Source organism: Salmo salar, chromosome ssa09, assembly GCF_905237065.1.
Source record: "Salmo salar chromosome ssa09, Ssal_v3.1, whole genome shotgun sequence".
In the NCBI taxonomy this organism is placed as follows: domain Eukaryota; kingdom Metazoa; phylum Chordata; class Actinopteri; order Salmoniformes; family Salmonidae; genus Salmo; species Salmo salar.
In genome coordinates, this window is record NC_059450.1 from 40,211,837 (window position 1) to 40,232,317 (window position 20,481).

The window sequence follows — 20,481 nt, forward strand, 5'->3', positions numbered from 1 at the left end:
GAGTAGCAGTAGCCACAATAGGCAACTGACTTGGAGTGACTTGGCCTGTTATGATAGGTTGTTTGTGTAATCATGGCCCCTAGTCAGTTATCTCCCAGTGTCCATACAAACACCACACCTGATTAACAGGTGTCAGGTTTTCAGCAGGCGCAGGCAGGAACCAGGTCAATGTTGAGAGGCTGACGGAATTAGGTCGGAGAGGCAGCGATATCATAAGGACTGTGGCGTTTTCCTTTTGGTTGTATATCCACTGTTTAAGCCTATGTTTTGATTCTTACTAAACTTTCAGGAGCTGTTTTGAAGGAGATGATGGATTCTGAGAAACACCATCTCATCGAGGATGATACTACAACATACTCCATGGCATTACTGGGGCATGTAGCTCTTCTTTGCAACATTTAAGGCCTATGTTAGGAAAAGTTACTATTTTAATGTTGCATTATCTTAATCTCAGTTAACAGCTGTTCAGTCCAAATTGCACTAATCGATAAATGGACAACTCCGTTATCAGTGTATAGTTGATAGAATGATGTGTGAAAGAAATACAGCCTAGACAGAACATGTATACCAAGTGCTTAGTTATCATTAAATGTACCCAAGTTGCTGATTGTCATGCATATTTGTATGTTTTGTCCCAAACTTTCTTGCTGTTTTTAATACGAGAGCTCTAGTGAGTAAGATTTCCATTGTATGTATTATTCCATGACCCACTCTATATGACAAATCAACTTGATCTTGGGATGCTTTCTCTCAGGTCATTCCCTGGGTCTGAGCAAGACAAATGTCCCAGTCCAACAACAGATACTGGAGACAGAACTGCTGCAGCTGACCGGTGGGAACCTGTTACTGCTACTGGTCACTGCCATGAGAACGACAGGGTTTTGTGGACAGAGAGTCGTGAGAAGCAGCTGGCCAAGAGGAAACTCATCATCGCTTCTGTTGTCAGCCTGGTCTTCATGGTTGGAGAGGTGATCGGTAAGATTCTGATAAATAATGACACATGAAGAAGATAATGGAGACAGAAAACAGAAAGAAACTAATACATTTTGGAGTACAGATTTTCCTTTTTACTCAACTTGTAAAATAGTCAATCTGGTGGATAAATTATATTTCTGAAACGTGTGTGTGTGTGTGTGTGTGTGTTTCATTTTCTCTATCCTCACAGGTGGCTACGCGGCACACAGTCTGGCCATCATGACCGACGCTGCTCATCTCCTCACAGACTTCGGTAGCATCATGGTCAGCCTCTTCTCTCTATGGGTCTCCTCCAGACCTCCCACCAAAACCATGAATTTTGGCTGGCATCGCTCAGGTTGGTTTGACTTTATAAGATCTCAGACTGGCACCATGTGTCAATATGACTTGTTTTAGTCAGATGAACTCAGACTGGCACCATATGTCAATATGACTTGTTTTAGTCAGATGAACTCAGACTGGCACCATGTGTCAATATGTCTTGAGTGAAGAGGCTGACCATGATGCTACCGAAGTCTGTGAGGAGATGAGCAGCGTCGGTTATGGTGGCCAGACTGTGTGCCGCGTAGCCACCTGTGAGGATAGAGAAAATGAAACACACACACACACGTTTCAGAAAAGTGTTCTGAGGCTAAATATAATTTATCCACAAGTCAGATTAACTTTCCTGAGCATGTTTCAGTGAGCTTCAGTACATTCAAAAGATATAACTTTCCATAATGTATATTTTAATAACAATTACCATTCTCGGTGTGTATTTGGATAGGGAAGCAAAAAAATGATCCTTTGTAGTTGAACAACAGTCTATGATTCAGTGTGGGAGATTCAGTGATTCAGTGTGGGAGATTCAGTGTGGGAGAGTTTGCTCTTGTAGATTTTGATGTGTTTTTTTGTACAGGGGGTGTGAATAGGGAGTAAATTAGTTGACACCTTAAGTAAATGTTTCTCTAATTTCCTGGGAACATCAATGTGTCAGCATTGATATGACCAGATATCATTCCCAATAAGTCTTTCATGGTCACGTGTGTTCTGAAAGTGGTCTTTGTGGTTAAAAGACACTAAGGAAGTTAAGTTGCTAATTGTTTACTTATATGGTGGCTTGAATATTGGCTGTATCACATATACATGATATAATATGAATCCATTTCTTATCGTCCCTATAATGTTCTGCAGAAATCCTGGGTGCCTGTCTGTCAGTGCTGTCCATCTGGGCTGTGACAGGAGTGCTGGTGTTCATTGCCGTTCAGAGGATCCTTAACGATGACTTTGAGATCCACAGCCACATCATGCTCATTACCTCTGGCTGTGCTGTGGGGGTCAATGTCTTGTGAGTAAAGCTAAGAATGTCTGTTTTGTCAATATATATTTTGTAATTTTTTATTGGCCTTCATGGGATTGGTTGTGAAGGTGTGAGAGACATAGACTGGTCCCAGATCTGTTTGTGCTCTCTTGTCCACTACTATGGTAATTGCCAAACAATAGGACTTGGCAATACAGCATGAAAAGATCTGGACGAGACCTGGTCAGTTGTAGATAATTGGCTGCTCTTCTAACAATAGGCTTTGTTTGTTTGTGAAGAATGGCCCTAATCCTCCATCAGTCCAGTCACAGCCACGGTCCCTCCTACCATCGACACCATGACAATACAGTCAACCTATCACACGGCCACTCTCACGGACTCCCTGGTGGCCATGGCAACACCAGCGTGAGAGCGGCTTTTATCCATGCAGTAGGGGATCTGTTGCAGAGTCTGGGGGTACTGCTGGCTGCTACCATTATACACTTCTGGGTCAGTGATGCTGTCGACTTCACTTGCCTTATTCCTTTTAGCTCATAGTGGAGCAAAATGCCTTAACAGTTATTCTTCAGCAAACCCCAGCCATCAACAGGCAAACGGTAGGATGAGATATTTATGCAGCAGAATATGTTAACCATACTTACTGTAGGCTATACCTGCAACTCTGGCTAATATTTAGAGGAAAACATCAGCTTTATTATTTATCTCTTTTTATCCCCAACAGCCTGAGTATAAAATAGCAGATCCCATTTGTACCTTCATGTTCTCTGTATTTGTGCTGGGAACAACTGTCACTATCCTGAAGGATGTCTTCAGGATACTCATGGAAGGTGAGTACACAGGTTATCATCCAAACCTTGAAGTAAATACTGTGGCCTGTGTATTTATCATTCTGGACCTTGAAAGTGTGTGACCAAGTTAAACTAAAAAAATCATTAAAGGCTATTGTAACATGGTCATTGTATGTAATAGTCTCACTGTATAGAATGTTATCATAAGCATCCTTAGTGTTTTTTTGTGGGACTCTACAGGGGTTCCTAAAGGTATCGACTTCAATACTGTGAGAGAAATGCTGCTGTCGCTGAGAGGAGTCAAGACCACACACAACCTCCACATGTGGGCCCTCACATTGAGCCAGTCACAGCTCTCTGTACACGTGACTATAGGTACGCACATGCCTGCACAGACTAACACTACAATACTATGTCTGTACAATACACTCATGGTCAGACAGACATACGGACAAGCACGCACACACACACACACACACACACACACACACACACACACACACACACACACACATCTGAATATTCTGTCAGTTGTTAATCAGGAACACCTCAGTATTGGTGGTTTGTCTTTGTGTTGATGTGACTGTGTTGATCTCACCAAAAATAATAGAATCCATATTCCTTTTTCTTTTGTTCTGAAGAGGAAGATGCCAGTCCCCAACTTGTACTCGTGGAGGCTACCAAGCTGCTCCAGTCAGAGTTTGGTTTCTCCAGCATCACCATCCAGGTAGAGCAGTATGCAGAGGAGATGATCTATTGCATGCAGTGCCAGGACCCCACGGACTGACATCACCACCACCATGGGGTTGAGACTGAACTATAGGGACCACTATGGGAGATTGACTGACTGAATCCATGGGGGTTATTTGAGAACCCTGCACAAAATCTAGCATGTGCTGGCTAGCTACTCGATTGAGATTTGTTAAGTCTGTCATGACAGACCACTATGGGGCTAAAGACTCTACGGACAGGAGAGCCTTCTCTACGCTATGAGAGGGAAGAGTTCTACCCAGCCGATGTCTGTACTGTATGCCTGTTACAGTATGCCGTGTGAGATCACACGACTTTACTTCAACAGGATGTACTGTAGATTATACACCGGGACATGAGGTGCTATCACTTCATTTTCCTTCGTGTAGCACTTCTGTGGGAAAGCTCCTGTTTTGATCAATATTGGTTTTTCTAGTAAGATAACAGACAGACAAGGTCAACAGAAAGTATCATTGTCACACATAATGTTTTATGTAAAAGATCGGATCATATTTAGATAATTACATGTATCATATTTATTTAGTTTATGTTACATAACAGGTGTGGTATATTAACATAAATACTGAAACATTTCGATCTCGAACATTGTTTTTTAAACCTTTCAGTTGGTAGACCTTTCAGTTGCCTTATTTCCCTCTACATTCTTACTGATTTACTACCAAGGTGAGACCATGGTGATTGAGGGACTTCACAGACAGGGTGAGATTCAATCCAAGGCGTTTTATAGACCAGCACACTGGAAAGCCAACAATGCGCCTTTGAAAGGAAATTTCCCTGACGTCCGTGGAGATCACATTCAATATAAACATTGTGCATGTCAACTCAAGCATAAATGACCTTTAAAAGACGAGCCATGCGCTGCTCTGTAAACGTGCCTTGGATTGAATCCAGGACTTGGTTGTTCAGGATCTGAGTAATGTGTTGAGCCTGGGGAACAGACTCATGCCGTTCTGTGTCATCACCTCCATCACCATCTCCAAGGGAACCCCTTCTATCTTACTGATGTACTCAGCACAGACCGATGTTCTCCGGCTCATTTCTCACCTACAGTATGTTTAAGACACAATAGCAGAGAGAGTAGTGTTAGTAATACCATCGCTATAAAATATTCTTGGATGTATAAATTATTTTCCAACATTATTTGATGTACGACCACTTTCAAACCAGGATAAAGTAAATTGTATATGGATGTCAATATATACTCTATACTTTGTTTTTCTCTGACGGTATGTTTTACTTTGTTTTTCTCTGACGGTATGTTTTACTTTGTTTTTCTCTGACGGTGTGTTTTACTCTGACGGTGTGTTTTACTCTGACGGTGTGTTTTTCTCTGACGGTATGTTTTACTTTGTTTTTCTCTGACGGTATGTTTTACTCTGACGGTGTGTTTTACTCTGACGGTGTGTTCTACTCTGACGGTGTGTTTTACTCTGACGGTGTGTTTTTCTCTGACGGTATGTTTTACTTTGTTTTTCTCTGACGGTATGTTTTACTCTGACGGTGTGTTTTACTCTGACGGTGTGTTTTTCTCTGACGGTGTGTTTTACTTTGTTTTTCTCTGACGGTATGTTTTACTTTGTTTTTCTCTGACGGTATGTTTTACTCTGACGGTGTGTTTTACTCTGACGGTGTGTTTTACTCTGACGGTATGTTTTACTTTGTTTTTCTCTGATGGTGTTTTACTTTGTTTTTCTCTGACGGTGTGTTTTACTCTGACGGTGTGTTTTTCTCTGACGGTATGTTTTACTTTGTTTTTCTCTGACGGTGTGTTTTACTCTGACGGTGTGTTTTTCTCTGACGGTATGTTTTACTTTGTTTTTCTCTGACGGTATGTTTTACTTTGTTTTTCTCTGACGGTGTGTTTTACTCTGACGGTGTGTTTTACTCTGACGGTGTGTTTTACTTTGTTTTTCTCTGACGGTGTGTTTTACTCTGACGGTGTGTTTTTCTCTGACGGTATGTTTTACTTTGTTTTTCTCTGACGGTATGTTTTACTTTGTTTTTCTCTGACGGTGTGTTTTACTCTGACGGTATGTTTTACTTTGTTTTTCTCTGACGGTGTGTTTTACTCTGACGGTGTGTTTTACTCTGACGGTGTGTTTTACTTTGTTTTTCTCTGACGGTGTGTTTTACTTTGTTTTTCTCTGGTGTGTTTTTCTCTGACGTTGTGTTGGACTTTGTTTTTCTCTGACGGTGTGTTTTTCTCTGACGTTGTGTTGGACTTTGTTTTTCTCTGACGGTGTGTCAGTAAATAAATAAACACATAAACACCCCTGTCTGCCTCTCTGGCCCCAAGGCAGTAAACCAGTTTCTAGACACATGCTCTTCAACGGCAGCTGTTTCACCAGGTTCTGCTTCTTGTGAGAAAACACATAAAGAAAGGAAGAAAAAAGCACTTCGTCTGTTCAGATAAAATACATCAAACAATAATTATTTTTGAAACAAAGTGAACAAGTGCTGTGTTGTTACACCTACTCAGTGTGAGAAAACAAAACAAATCAAATCACAATTTATTTAAAGTGTACTTATCAAAAGCCTCGATACAGAAAATTATAACAATAATTTTTGTAAAAAGAAAGTGCATTATGCTCGGAATACATTTCTCGTGTAAAGAACAATACTAGTTCCCTTTTGAAGGGAACAATAGTGTTCTCTATCAGTCATACAACAAGGTATTGTTCTTTACCTGCTCTTCGCTTTAGATGGAGGAATGGAGAAGTACTCAGCTCTCACGCCCTCCATGGCAACTGTCAATGACACTCCGAGATTTGACTACAACACAGTATATAAATGAGTAAAACAGTATGTGAACATTGTTAAAGTGACCAGCATTTCATTATTAAAGTGACAAGTGATTCCATGTCTTTGTACATAGGACAGCCGCCTGTAAGGTACAGTGTTGACTAACCGGGTGGTAGCCGGCTAGTGACAGTGACTAAGTTCAGTACTGGGTGGAGGCCGACTAGTGATGGCTATTTAACAGTCTGAAATAGCCTTGAAATAGAAGCTGTTTTTCAGTCTCTCGGTACCAGCTTTGATGGACCTGTACTGACCTCGCCTTCTGGATGGTAGCGGGGTGAATGTCCTTGATGATCTTCTTGGCCTTCCTGTGAGATTGACTGCTGTAGATGTCCTGGAGGGCAGGCAATGTGCCCCTGGTGATGCGTTGGGAAGACTGCACCACCCTACGGTTGCGGACAGTGCAGTTGCCATACCAGGCGGTGATACAGCCCGACAGGATGCTCTCAATGGTGCATCTGTAAAAGTTTGTGGGTCTTAGCGGCCTAGCAGAATTTCTTCAGCCTCCTGAGGTTGAAGAGGCGCTGTTGCGCCTTTTTCACCACACTGTCTGTGCGGGTGGACCATTTCAGATTGTCAGTGATGTGTACGCTGAGGAACTTGAAGCTTTTCACCTTCACTGCGGTCCCGTCAATGTGGATGAGGGCGTCTCCTGAAGTCCATGATCGGCTACTTTGTTTTGTTGAGGGAGAGGTTATTTTCCTGGCATCACTCCGCCAGGTCCCTCACCTCCATGTAAGCTGTCTCATCATTGTTGGTAATCAGGCCTACTACTGTTATGTCGTCTGCAAACTTGATGATTGAGTTGGAGGTGTGCGTGGCTACGCAGTCAAAGGTGAGTCATTGTTTCCTACTGTCAGGAGAATTTTCAATCCCAATGATAACTAACAATCAATAAGCTTTGACCAATCCCCAAGGTTTGTAAGACACTGGGTTAATAATAATTAGCTTCTGCAAAATGTTCGTACAGTTTATTCACGAGAACGTTCTGAAGTCCATAATACAAAGACATCCATTTTATAGTTCACTCCTTACTTACGCACATACATCCACACAAACAGTAGATATCCTTCGCACATACATACACACGAACAGTAGGTGAGTTGTATCCCTCCCCAGAGTTCTCACCACTGTTTATCACTACCCAGCGCTGTCCGTTCCCTTCCCCCGAGACTAGAGGAACCTTGAAAATAACTCCCTGTCCAATCATAAGTTTCTCAGAGTTCTAGCCAGGTCGGGTCAAACACAATTGAATTGTTCTCGGTATTTTCTTAGACACACACACACACATTTCTATCCCTCACATCTCTACCAAACCTTATTGGACTTACGTTTAGTACTTTAATCATTCATTATACATGCCACACAAACTTAGTAATTACTAATTAGTTACGTTTCAGGGTAGGATTCTTTAATCATTACCTTTAAGCATATAATTCCCTTATCACCTACCTTCACCACCTGGTGGCGGCCCATCAGGAAGTCCAGGACCTGGTTTGCATCGTCTGTGGATCTATTGGGGTGGTATGCAAATTGAATTGGGTCTAGGGTTTCAGGTAAGGTGGAGGTGAAATGATCCTTAAATAGCATCAAAACACTTCATGGGAGTAATTTAGTTCAGTTATCTTTGCTTTCTTGGGTACAGGAAAAATGGTCGACATCTTGAAGAAAGTGGGGACAGCAGACTGGGAAAGGGAGAGATTGAATATGTCCGTAAACTCTCCATCCAGCTGGTCTCCGCATGCTCTGAGGATGCCATCGCCATTTCTCGCACAATTAATTTTAGACTCAAAAAGATCCCACCATGTTGAACGAATAAATAATCTGTCAGCATTTAAAAAACACAACTTCCTGTTTCAATCACAGCTGTCATTAATTTTTGGATGGAAACAGGGTTAGTTAGTGTCGTGTAGTATGCTGTATGCACCAACAGTATAAACATCCCACACTTGATCATTTTCATTAGCAAGAATCACTGACTGGTACAATATTGACAAAATGTGATTTAATTTAAGCCAGTGCTTGCTTTCATTCTTCTTTCCTGGACTGAATAATTGTAGGGATGTAATCTATCAGGAATGTATTTGGCTGGGGCATTTGTAGAAATCCCCCCTCAGTTTTATAATTGGAATGTGATAGAAAACGAGGCAACGGTGTGCTTTAGGACCATTCGGATGTCTCCGAGCGGTCGGATAGGCTGTTTGGAGTGTTTATTCGACTGGATAAAAAAAATAAAAAAAGTGATGTCCCCCCCACTTCTAAAACCAAAGTTGTGCCACTGATATTTGGTATGGGAGAGGAATGTGTTTATTTTACTGTCACTAAATGTAGCTTGGCTCAGTGCAGGGTCTGCTCTATGAGTTCATACATAGGAGATCTACAGCAAAGTGTTACCTGTTTTCTGTTGTGTCCTGTGTCAGTGGAGAAGTCTGCCTATAACAGATGTTATTATATCTCATATAGCTGTTATAAAAGCTTTATGAATGCATACTTGTGTCCTGTGTGATTCAGATGTTGGTGGAGACAGTCTCCTGTGGAGTGAATCTACTGATGAACATCAGACCGACGGACGCATCGTCCCCATCTTTGAGGAGCGTCTGAGACAGATGGGTCAGTGGCTGGGGTTCATCTACAACACCACCGCATGGAAGGCCAATAACAACAGCATCACACCTGACATCAGTTCATCATCATAATAATTATCGTGAAGAAACATTTTGACTTGTTTCAGATGTCCAGAAGGATTGTTATGGTAGTAGAATAAGTTTAGAAGTTTAAATAGTTAGAGGCTAATGTTGTAAAAATGTGAGCTAATATAGATATGACTGTACTATAAATAGTAGTGGGACAGTAGCCTTTAGTGATTGTTGCCCAAAAAGTAGTAGTACTAGTAGAAGTAGTAACAGCTGTAGTAGTAGTAACAGTACTATTAGTAATAACAGTAGTAATAACAGTAGTAGTAACAGTAGTAGTAGTAGTAGTACTAGTAGTCATAACATTAGTAGTAGTAACAGTAGTAGTAGTAGTACTAGTAGTACTAGTAGTAGTAACAGTAGTAGTAGTACTAGTAGTCATAACATTAGTAGTAGTAACAGTAGTAGAAGTAGGCCTAATAGTAGTGCCAGTTACTGTTGTTGGGTTCTACAATCCTATTGAGTTTCAGAAAATTGGTCAAGTTGGAAATGGGTGTTATAGCCCTAAATTGAGTGGCCATCTTGGAACACAACTATTCCTTCACAAACTGTCTTTAGACTAGTGTAGAGGCTGTGTACGAAATCTGTCGTGCCTGGTACTTACCAAAAGTAAATACTGTGTACTAATCATACTACCTAATACACTGAACAAAAATATACATGAAACATGAAAAGTGTTTGTTCCATGTTTCATGAGTTGAAAAATAAGATCCCTGAAATGTTCCATATGCACAAAAAGCTTATTTCTCTCCAATTCTGTGCACAAATTTGTTTACACATCCTTTGCCAAGATAATCTATCCACCTGACATGTGTGGCATATCAAGAAGCTGATTAAACAGTATGATTATTACACCGGTGCACCTTGTGCTGGGGACAATAAAAGACCACTCTAAAATGTGCAGTTTTGTCACACAACACAATGCCACAGATGTCTGAAGTTTTGAGAGAGCCATGCAATTGGCATGCTGACTGCAGGAATGTCCACCAGAGCTGTTGCCAGAGAATTGAATGTTCATTTCTCTAGCATAAGCCACCTCCAACGTCGTTTTAGAGAATTTGGCAGTATGTCCAACTGGCCTAACAACCGCAGACCACGTGTAACCACGCCCAGGACCTCCACATCCAGCTTCTTCAACTGCGGGATCGTCTGAGACCAGCCACCCGGACACCTGATGAAACTGAGGAGTATTTCTGTCTGCAATAAAGCACTTTTGTGGGGAAAAACTCATTCTGATTGGCTGGCCCAGCTCCCCAGTGGATGGGCCTGCCTCCCAAGTGGGTGGGCCTATGTCCTCCCAGTCCCAACCATGGCTGCACCCCTGCCCAGTCATGTGAAATCCATAGATTAGGGCCTAATTAATTTATTTCATTTGACTGATTTCCCTATATGAATTGTACCTCAGTAAAATCGTTGAAATTGTTGCATGTTGCGTTTATATTTTTGTTCTGTATATTTACAACCTACTGTTTAGTAAAAATGTGATCGGCCAGAGCTCCAGAATGTTGTGTTTAGTCTTTAAAGACATTGTGTTCTGAGAGAGAGGTTTAAACAAACTAGACCAGTGGTTCCCAAACTTTTTATAGTCCATACCCTTCAAACATTCAACCTCCAGCTGCGTACCCCCTCTAGCACCAGGGTCAGCGCACTCTCAAATGTTGTTTTTTGCCATCATTGTAAGCCTGCCACACACACACTATACAATACATTTATTAAACATAAGAATGAGTGTGAGTTTTTGTCACAACCCGGCTCGTGGGAAGTGACAAAGAGCTCTTATAGGACCAGGGCACAAATAATAATATAATAATAATCAATATTTTTTCTCTTTATTTAACCATCTTACATATAAAACCTTATTTGTTAATATAAAATGGTGAATAACTCACCACAGGTTAATGAGAAGGGTGTGCTTGAAAGGATGCACTTACAGTTGAAGTCAGAAGTTTATATACACCTTAGCCAAATACATTTAAACTCAGTTTTTCACAATTCCTGACATTTAATCCTAGTAAAAATTCCCTGTCTTAGGTCAGTTATGATCACCACTTTATTTTAAGGATGTGAAATGTCAGAATAATAGTAGAGAGAATTATTTATTTCAGCTTTTATTTCTTTCATCACATTCCCAGAGGGTCAGAAGTTTACATACATTCAATTAGTATTTGGTAGCATTGCCTTTAAATTGTTTAACTTGGGTCAAACGTTTCGGGTAGCCTTCCACAAGCTTCCCACAATAAGTTGGGTGAATTTTGGCCCATTCCTCCTGACAGAGCTGGTGTAACTGAGTCAGGTTTGTAGGCCTCCTTGCTCGCACAGGCTTTTTCAGTTCTGCCCACAAAAAAATGTTCTGCCGAAAAATTTCCTAGAGGATTGAGGTCAGGGCTTTGTGATGGCCACTCCAATACCTTGACTTTGTTGTCCTTAAGCCATTTTGCCACAACTTTGGAAGTATGCTTGGGGTCATTGTCCATTTCGAAGACCCGTTTGCGACCACGCTCTAACTTCCTGACTGATGTCTTGAGCTGTTCCTTCAATATATGCACATCATTTTCCTCCCTCATGATGCCATCGATTTTGTGAAGTGTACCAGTCCCCCTGCAGCAAAGCACCCCCACAACATGATGCTGCCACCCTCGTGCGTCATGGTTGGGATGGTGTTCTTCGGCTTACAAGCTTCCCCCCTTTTCCTCCAAACATAACGATGGTCATTATGGCCAAACAGTTCTATTTTTGTTTCATCAGACCAGAGGATGTTTCTCCAAAAAGTACGATCTTTGTACCCATGTGCAGTTGCAAACCATAGTCTGGCTTTTTTATGGCGGTTTTGGAGCAGTGGCTTCTTCTTTGCTGAGCGGCCTTTCAGGTTATGTTGATATTGGACTCGTTTAACTGTGGATATAGATACTTTTGTACCTGTTTCCTCCAGAATCTTCACACGGTCCTTTGCTGTTGTTCTGGGATTGATTTGCACTTTTCGCACCAAAGTACGTTCATCTCTAGGAGACAGAATGCGTCTCCTTCCTGAGCAGGAATGACGGCTGTGTGGTCCCACGGTGTTTATACTTGCGTACTATTGTTTGTACAGATGAACGTGGTACCTTTGAGGCATTTGAAAATTGCTCCACAAGGATGAACCAGACCTGTGGATGTCTACAACTTTTTTTCTGAGGTCTTGGCTGATTTTTTTGATTTTCCCATGATGTCAAGCAAAGAGGCACTCAGTTTGAAGGTAGGCCTTGAAATTCATCCACAGGTACACCTCCAAAGGTACACCTCCACCTCCTAATTGACTCAAATTATGTCAATTAGCCTATCAGAAGCTTCTATAGCCATGACATCATTTTCTGGAATTTTCCAAGCTGTTTAAAGGCGCAGTCAACTTAATGTATGTAAACTTCTGACCCACTGGAATTGTGATACAGTGAAATAATCTATCTGTAAACAATTGTTGGAAAAATGACTTGTGTCATGCACAAAGTAGATGTCCTAACCAACTTGCCAAAACTATAGTTTGTTAACAAGAAATTTGTGGAGTGGTTGAAAAACGAGTTTTAATGACTCCAGCCTAAGTGTATGTAAACTTCCGACTTCAACTGTCACTGCAATATTGGGTTGTATTGGAGAGAGTCTCAGTCTTAAATCATTTTCCACACACAATCTGTGCCTCTATTTAGTTTTCATGCTAGTGAGGGCCGAGAATCCACTCTCACATAGGTAAGTGGTTGCAAAGGGCTTCAGTGTCTTAATAGCGTGATTTGCCAAGGCAGGATACTCTGAGCGCAGCCCAATCCAGAAATCTGTCATTGCCTTATGATTAAATTAAATTTTCACAGAACCGCTTGTTGCAATTTCGATGAGGCTCTCTTGTTCAGATATCGTTAAGTGGACTGGAGGCAGGGCATGAAAGGGATAACGAATCCAGTTGTTTGTGTCATCCATTTCGGGAAAGTACCTGTGTAATTGCGCACCCAACTCACTCAGGTGCTTCGCTATATTACATTTGACATTGTCCGTAATCTTGAGTTAATTTGCACACCAAAAATCATGCAATGATGGAAAGACCTGTGTGTTGTCCTTGTTAATGCAGACAGAGAAGAGCTCCAACTTCTTAATCACAGCTTCAATTTTGTCCCGCACATTGAATATAGTTGTGGAGAATCCCTGTAATCCTAGATTCAGGTCATTCGGATGAGAAAAAACATTACCCAGATAGGCCAGTCGTGTGAGAAACTCATCATCATGCAAGCGGTCAGGCAAGTGAAAATTATGGTCAGTAAAGAAAACTTTAAGCTGGTCTCTTAATTTAAAAAATGTGTCAATACTTGCCCCATGATAACCAGCGCACTTTTGTATTATGTAAAAGCGTTACATGATCGCTGTCCATATCATTGCATAGGGCAGAAAATGCACGAGAGTTCAGGGGCCTTACTTTAACAAAGTTAACCATTTTCACTGTAGTGTCCAAAACATCTTTCAAGCTGTCAGGCATTCCCTTGGCAGCAAGAGCCTCTCGATGGATGCTGCAGTGTACCCAAGTGGCCTCGGGAGCAACTGCTTGCATGTGCGTTACCACTCCACTATGTCTCCCTGTCATGGCTTTTGTGGCATCAGTCCAGATACCAACAGGAGCAGCAGCTATGTTTGGCTACATACAAACAGTTAGTGGAATTCCCATGAGAGAGTAATGGTTAATGTGATTGGATGTTAATTATTTGACTAGGCTACCTGTATTTGACATTGTGTTGTTATTTCGCTGAACACTAGATGGTTTAATTTTATTTTTGGCAGTGAAACGAGGCTACTCAGGCAATAAAAAAAACTCACCCAAATATATAGGCCTGTTGGAAAATATAAATGGACTGCTTGAAAATGTGAAGAAAAAAAAATGTAGAAACAAAAAATATTATTATTATTATTAAATAAAATGTGAATCACATTTTTATTTGGCGTACCCCTGACGGAATTGCGCGTACCGTTTTGGGTACACGTACCCCAGTTTGGGAATACCTGTTAAATCTAAACCAACCAGGTGTCAGGGGCGTCGTAAAGGACAGACCAAGGCGCAGCGGGTATCGTGTTCATCTTCTTTTTTATTACGAGTGAACACTTAAACAAAATAAACCTACGCCAAACAACAGTTCCGTAAGGACACAAGGACTATACGAAAAACAACCACCCACAAAACCCAAAGGAAAACAGGCTGCCTAAGTATGGCTTCCAATCAGAGACAACGAAAGACACCTGCCTCTGATTGGAAAACACACTCGGCCAAACCTGGAAAACGGAACATAGAAAAAGAAAACTAGAACCAAAATCCCCTAGACCAAAAACCCCAAAACAAACACCCCCTGCCACGCCCTGACCAACTATAATGACAAAAGATCCCTTTACTGGTCAGGACGTGACACCAGGTTGTCACGACTCCTGCCGAGGGTGACTCCTCTCCCTGTTCGGGTGGCGCTCAGCGGTCGTCGTCGCCGGCCTACTAGCTGCCACCGATCCCTTTTTCCCTTTTCTGTTGGTTTTGTCTTGATTGTTTGCACCTGTGTATGATTAGTGTTTAGTTGAGTATTTAAGCCCGTTTCCCCACCTGTTCTGTGTGCGGGCTTACTTGCTGTTGTCGACTGTTGTTTATGCAGTGGTACGTGTTATTGGATCATTGTGTTTATTGGATCACACCCAGTTGTGTTTTCGTGGGTGTACTTTTCTTTTACGGCGCAATTCATTAAAAGCCTGTTAGCAACTACTCCTGTTTCCTGCGCCTGACTCCACACCCACTACTGCATTCGTTACACAGGTCAAAAGATCGGACCAATATTACCAGCGCAACATTTTTATCTTCCTCTATAGCGGATCACCGGGACCGCATTTTACATCCATAAACTATGCAGTGGGCCTTTTAAAAACGACGTGCCCATCGCTAACCATTTGTATCCCGTTTCAGGAAACTAGGCGTATGTCACAATTCAGGACTTCACAGGAGAGCAGTTTGAACATAAAAAAATGTGTTTACACTTTGTTCAGCCATGTATATCCAAACATTTGGAGGTACAGAAAGAAAGGAAAAGGGACAGCTTCATCAGGAGATCAATGATCATAGCAATAAATGAATGACAGCTCTACTGCATGTCATCATCACAAACCTGAGTTTTTAAAGTGACAGTGTACAATTTTCAATGTAATGCACTTCAATAGGAAAATAGTGCTTTTACACAATTTTCAGTGTTTACAGTGTTACATATTACATATTTACGTGCTTCAAAAGTAGCTAGAATTCATATAGGCCAAATATAGGCTGTATCGCAAACAATTAAACAAATCGCATTTCTGGTGCGCTAAACTTTCATGTGGTTCTCCCAACATTTTAAAGTTAGGCTTTATTTTTTATTTTTTTGAAGCCCTGCCTGCACTCCAGATCGCCAAATCAGTTTTTAAATGGTATGGGCATACTTGCCTAGAAAACATCCATCCATTTATATACTCATGACAAAGTATATATTTCCCTTAGATGTGCTCAATCTAAACAGTGTACCAAATTATTCAATTCAGTTTCTCCTTCAAGTACCATCTCGCAATGCGCCCTATGTGTCTGTGGGAAATGTGGGAAAGGGCTTTTGTTGCCATAGCAATGTACTCTGCACTCGCTCTGGGCAGAGACAAACTGGAAATTGAACTCTGTGAGATAGACTCTTAAATTGATACTGTTTTTATAGCTAGCTAGCTACTTCATATGCTGATATTGACATTGGTATTCTTGTGTGTAGCTATGTTTGCTCACTAGCTACCTAGGATTTTATCAGATTACTTTTATATTTTCTGTTTTCTGCACTGTGAAAGACCTTCACAGCAACTTCACAAATATTAGGCTAGTAGGTGGTAACTTGTCCCCCCTAAGAACAATGTCTAATTGCTGACACAAAAAATCAATGTTTGGGGAAAAAAATGGTATGTGGATGAAGGTCACAACCCCCACCCCCCACTACACTCATCCAACATTGGCTCCTGAGTGGCACAGCGGTCTAAGGCACTGCATCTCAGTGCAAGAGCCATCACTACAGTCCCTGGTTCAAATTCAGGCTGTATCACATCCGGCTATGTTTGGGATTCCCATAGGGTGGCTCACAATTGTCCTAGATTCGTCCAGGTTTGGCCGTCATTGTAAATACGAATTTGTTCTTAACTGACTTGCCTAGTTAAATAAATAAAATAAAAACATATTACTACTTTACTCAAACATTATCTTATTTTTTTTCTCTCTAAACAAGTGGAATTAAAAAAAAAAAATTATAGATCGAACTTCATTGGAATATATCAACAACTTTTTTTTAAATGTTTAAAATGTAATCAATTTACCACAAAATCGTTTGTTTGAAATATCTCCAAAAGTTGTGCTGACACAGAGGAAATGTTTTTGTTGAGCAATAGCAGTGGCAGCCAGGGAAAATAATTTGGTGACATCTTGTATTTTCAAATCAAATGTTTATTGGTCACATACACATGTTTAGCAGATGTTTATGTGAATTACAGGGGTGGGGGGTGGAGTTACCCCCTAGTACCCTACATCTGGATTGTGATGATTTAACATGCATTTGATACATTGTCAATTTTGTGGTATGAATTTACAAATTACATAAATAAAATCACTTCCAATTTCATTTTACTAATCCTTTAAATATTATAAAAGATTTTGTCCAACATAATTATATCCACAACTGCCACATAGGAACGTAAAACTGTAATGATAAATAGTCAGTTTCAGATGAGAACAAAGATTATCATCTGAACTGTCAAATGCTTTGCCGATCAGCGGTACACGAGCCCCATCTGCTGCTGCCAACCAGTGACATGCCGTAAGATTTCGAAGAGCGGGATTCAATCATGTGAACATTTGACAGACAATAAGCGTGTGCAGCTATAGAGGAGGGAGGCGAATATTGAGTGAATTGCTCTCTCACTGTACATTCAACCTTGAAAGGATACAATCAAATTAAAGATACAGTGAGACAAGCACACATCATTTCAATGCACGGGTCCTGTATTCCGAATAACTGATCTGCTGCCTTTTTATATAGGGGTGGGGTCTACGTGCGCGTAATTTAAAAGGTCAGTCGTTTGTTAATTTATATTTCAATACCAAACCCGATTATTTATATATTCTAAACAAACATTAGAAGCCTTCGTATTTGTGTACCAGTCAGTGTGAGCATTGCAACATGTCTGTCTAACCCTATCTGTAAATGCAGGCGCTTGTGCCTTGTGGAGAGATGGGAGGTTCTCTGAATTGTTCCGCAAATGTTCCATGACGTGAAAATAGGGGGTTCACAAGGGGTTCTCATATTCTATCCATCTATTTCTCGGGATAGGATAGCCCAGTTCCACATAATAATGCACATTACTAATGTAGTTTAGACTGGTAATATCTGTTCTTTATCTCTTATCACCAAGGTGAGGGAAGAGAGAGAAGGATGACATTTTGTTCCAGGCAGGGAGGATGACATTTTGTTCCAGGCAGGATGCCAAGACAGTAAAACAAGCCATCTTGGAATATGAGGTGCAATTTCATGTGATCTTCTCTGATCAAGCCATATTTTGGTAGAGGACATTAATATTCACTCTGATATCTCTGTTGAAGCACCTTTATGGTTCTATATATAAGCCACAAAGAACCCTTTTAGAAGCCTTTTTATCCAGAGAAGGTTCCAAAGAACCTTTTAGAAGCCTTTCTATCCAGAGAAGGTTCCAAAGAACCTTTTAGAAGCCTTTTTATCCAGAGAAGGTTCCAAAGAACCTGTTAGAAGCCCTCTTGGTTGAAAAGGGTTACATGTACCTGTACCTGGAGAATCTATCCTGAGTGCCAGGCTGATAGCGCTCTCTTGCCAACTTCTACGGGTGTGACACAACAGGCAACAGAGCACAAACAACCTGGCACCCAGGCTAGGAGAATCAAGAGTCAAGATGAAGAACCTTAACAGAGATGAACATTTGTTGCCATGGGAACTCTGAAGAATTATCCCACATCCTTGTAAGAATCACATTGGTAATAACCTAGTGCAACAGCTGAACATGGCTGAACACAATGACCTCAGATTCGCCTTTATGTCCAGTTTTCATAATAATCTGTTTAATTTTAAATAGATGTTAAAAGTCGATATGTATCACTTGATGTATGTTATGATGTATGATGTATGTTACGATGTCTGATGTATGTTATGATGTACAGTGAGGGAAAAAAGTATTTGATTCCCTGCTGATTTTATACGTTTGCCCACTGACAAAGAAATGATCAGTCTATAATTTTAATGGTAGGTTTATTTGAACAGTGAGAGACAGAATAACAACAAAAAAATCCAGAAAAACACATTTCAAAAATGTTATAAATTGATTTGCATTTTAATGAGGGAAATAATTATTTGACCCCCTCTCAATCAGAAAGATTTCTGGCTCCCAGGTGTCTTTTATACAGGTAACGAGCTGAGATTAGGAGCACACTCTTAAAGGGAGTGCTCCTAATCTCAGCTTGTTACCTGTATAAAAGACACCTGTCCACAGAAGCAATCAATCAATCAGATTCCAAACTCTCCACCATGGCCAAGACCAAAGAGCTCTCCAAGGATGTCAGGGACAAGATTGTAGACCTACACAAGGCTGGAATGGGCTACAAGACCATCGCCAAGCAGCTTGGTGAGAAGGTGACAACAGTTGGTGCGATTATTCACAAATGGAAGAAACACAAAATAACTGTCAATCTCCCTCGGCCTGGGGCTCCATGCAAGATCTCACCTCGTGGAGTTGCAATGATCACGAGAACGGTGAGGAATCAGCCCAGAACTACACGGGAGGATCTTGTCAATGATCTCAAGGCAGCTGGGACCATAGTCACCAAGAAAACAATTGGTAACACACTACGCCGTGAAGGACTGAGTGTTGTGGTCAGATGAGACCAAAATGGAGCTCTATGGCATCAACTCAACTCGCCGTGTTTGGAGGAGGAGGAATGCTGCCTATGACCCCAAGAACACCATCCCCACCGTCAAACATGGAGGTGGAAACATTATGCTTTGGGGGTGTTTTTCTGCTAAGGGGACAGGACAACTTCACCGCATCAAAGGGACGATGGACGGGGCCATGTACCGTCAAATCTTGGGTGAGAACCTCCTTCCCTCAGCCAGGGCATTGAAAATGGGTCATGGATGGGTATTCCAGCATGACAATGACCCAAAACACACGGGCAAGGCAACAAAGGAGTGGCTGAAGAAGAAGCACATTAAGGTCCTGGAGTGGCCTAGCCAGTCTCCAGACCTTAATCCCATAGAAAATCTGTGGAGGGAGCTGAAGGTTCGAGTTGCCAAACGTCAGCCTCGAAACCTTAATGACTTGGAGAAGATCTGCAAAGAGGAGTGGGACAAAATCCCTCCTGAGATGTGTGCAAACCTGGTGGCCAACTACAAGAAACATCTAACCTCTGTGATTGCCAACAAGGGTTTTGCCACCAAGTACTAAGTCATGTTTTGCAGAGGGGTCAAATACTTATTTCCCTCATTAAAATGCAAATCAATTTATAACATTTTTGACATGCGTTTTTCTGGATTTTTTTGTTGTTATTCTGTCTCTCACTGTTCAAATAAACCTACCATTAAAATTATAGACTGATCATTTCTTTGTCAGTGGACAAACGTATAAAATCAGCAGGGGATCAAATACTTTTTTCCCTCACTGTATGTTATGATTTATGATGTATGTTATGATGTCTGATGTATGTTATAATGTCTGATGTATGTAATGATGTCTGATGTATGTTATGATGTCTGATGTATGTTATGATGTATGATTATGTTATGATGTCTGATGTATGTTATGATGTCTGATGTATGTTATGATGTCTGATGTATGTTATGATGTCTGATGTATGTTATGATGTATGATTATGTTATGATGTCTGATGTATGTTATGATGTCTGATGTATGTTATGATGTCTGATGTATGTTATGATGTCTGATGTATGTTATGATGTCTGATGTATGTTATGATGTATGATTATGTTATGATGTATGATTATGTTATGATGTCTGATGTATGTTATGATGTCTGATGTATGTTATGATGTCTGATGTATGTTATGATGTCTGATGTATGTTATGATAGGCTGCTGTT

The 20,481-nt window shown here is 41.0% G+C and overlaps 1 protein-coding gene across 1 annotated transcript; it reads left to right on the top strand.

Moving 5' to 3' along the window:
* Positions 1 to 89: 89 nt before the first annotated feature.
* LOC106611353 (zinc transporter 2) lies at positions 90 to 6,112 on the top strand. The gene is made up of 8 exons (XM_014211505.2): positions 90 to 374; positions 755 to 975; positions 1,166 to 1,312; positions 2,149 to 2,302; positions 2,554 to 2,764; positions 2,997 to 3,102; positions 3,304 to 3,438; positions 3,705 to 6,112. The coding sequence occupies exons 1-8, from the start codon at positions 307 to 309 to the stop codon at positions 3,848 to 3,850; spliced, it is 1,188 nt and encodes a 395-aa protein (XP_014066980.1). The 5' UTR covers positions 90 to 306; the 3' UTR covers positions 3,851 to 6,112.
* The last annotated feature ends 14,369 nt before the right edge of the window (positions 6,113 to 20,481 follow it).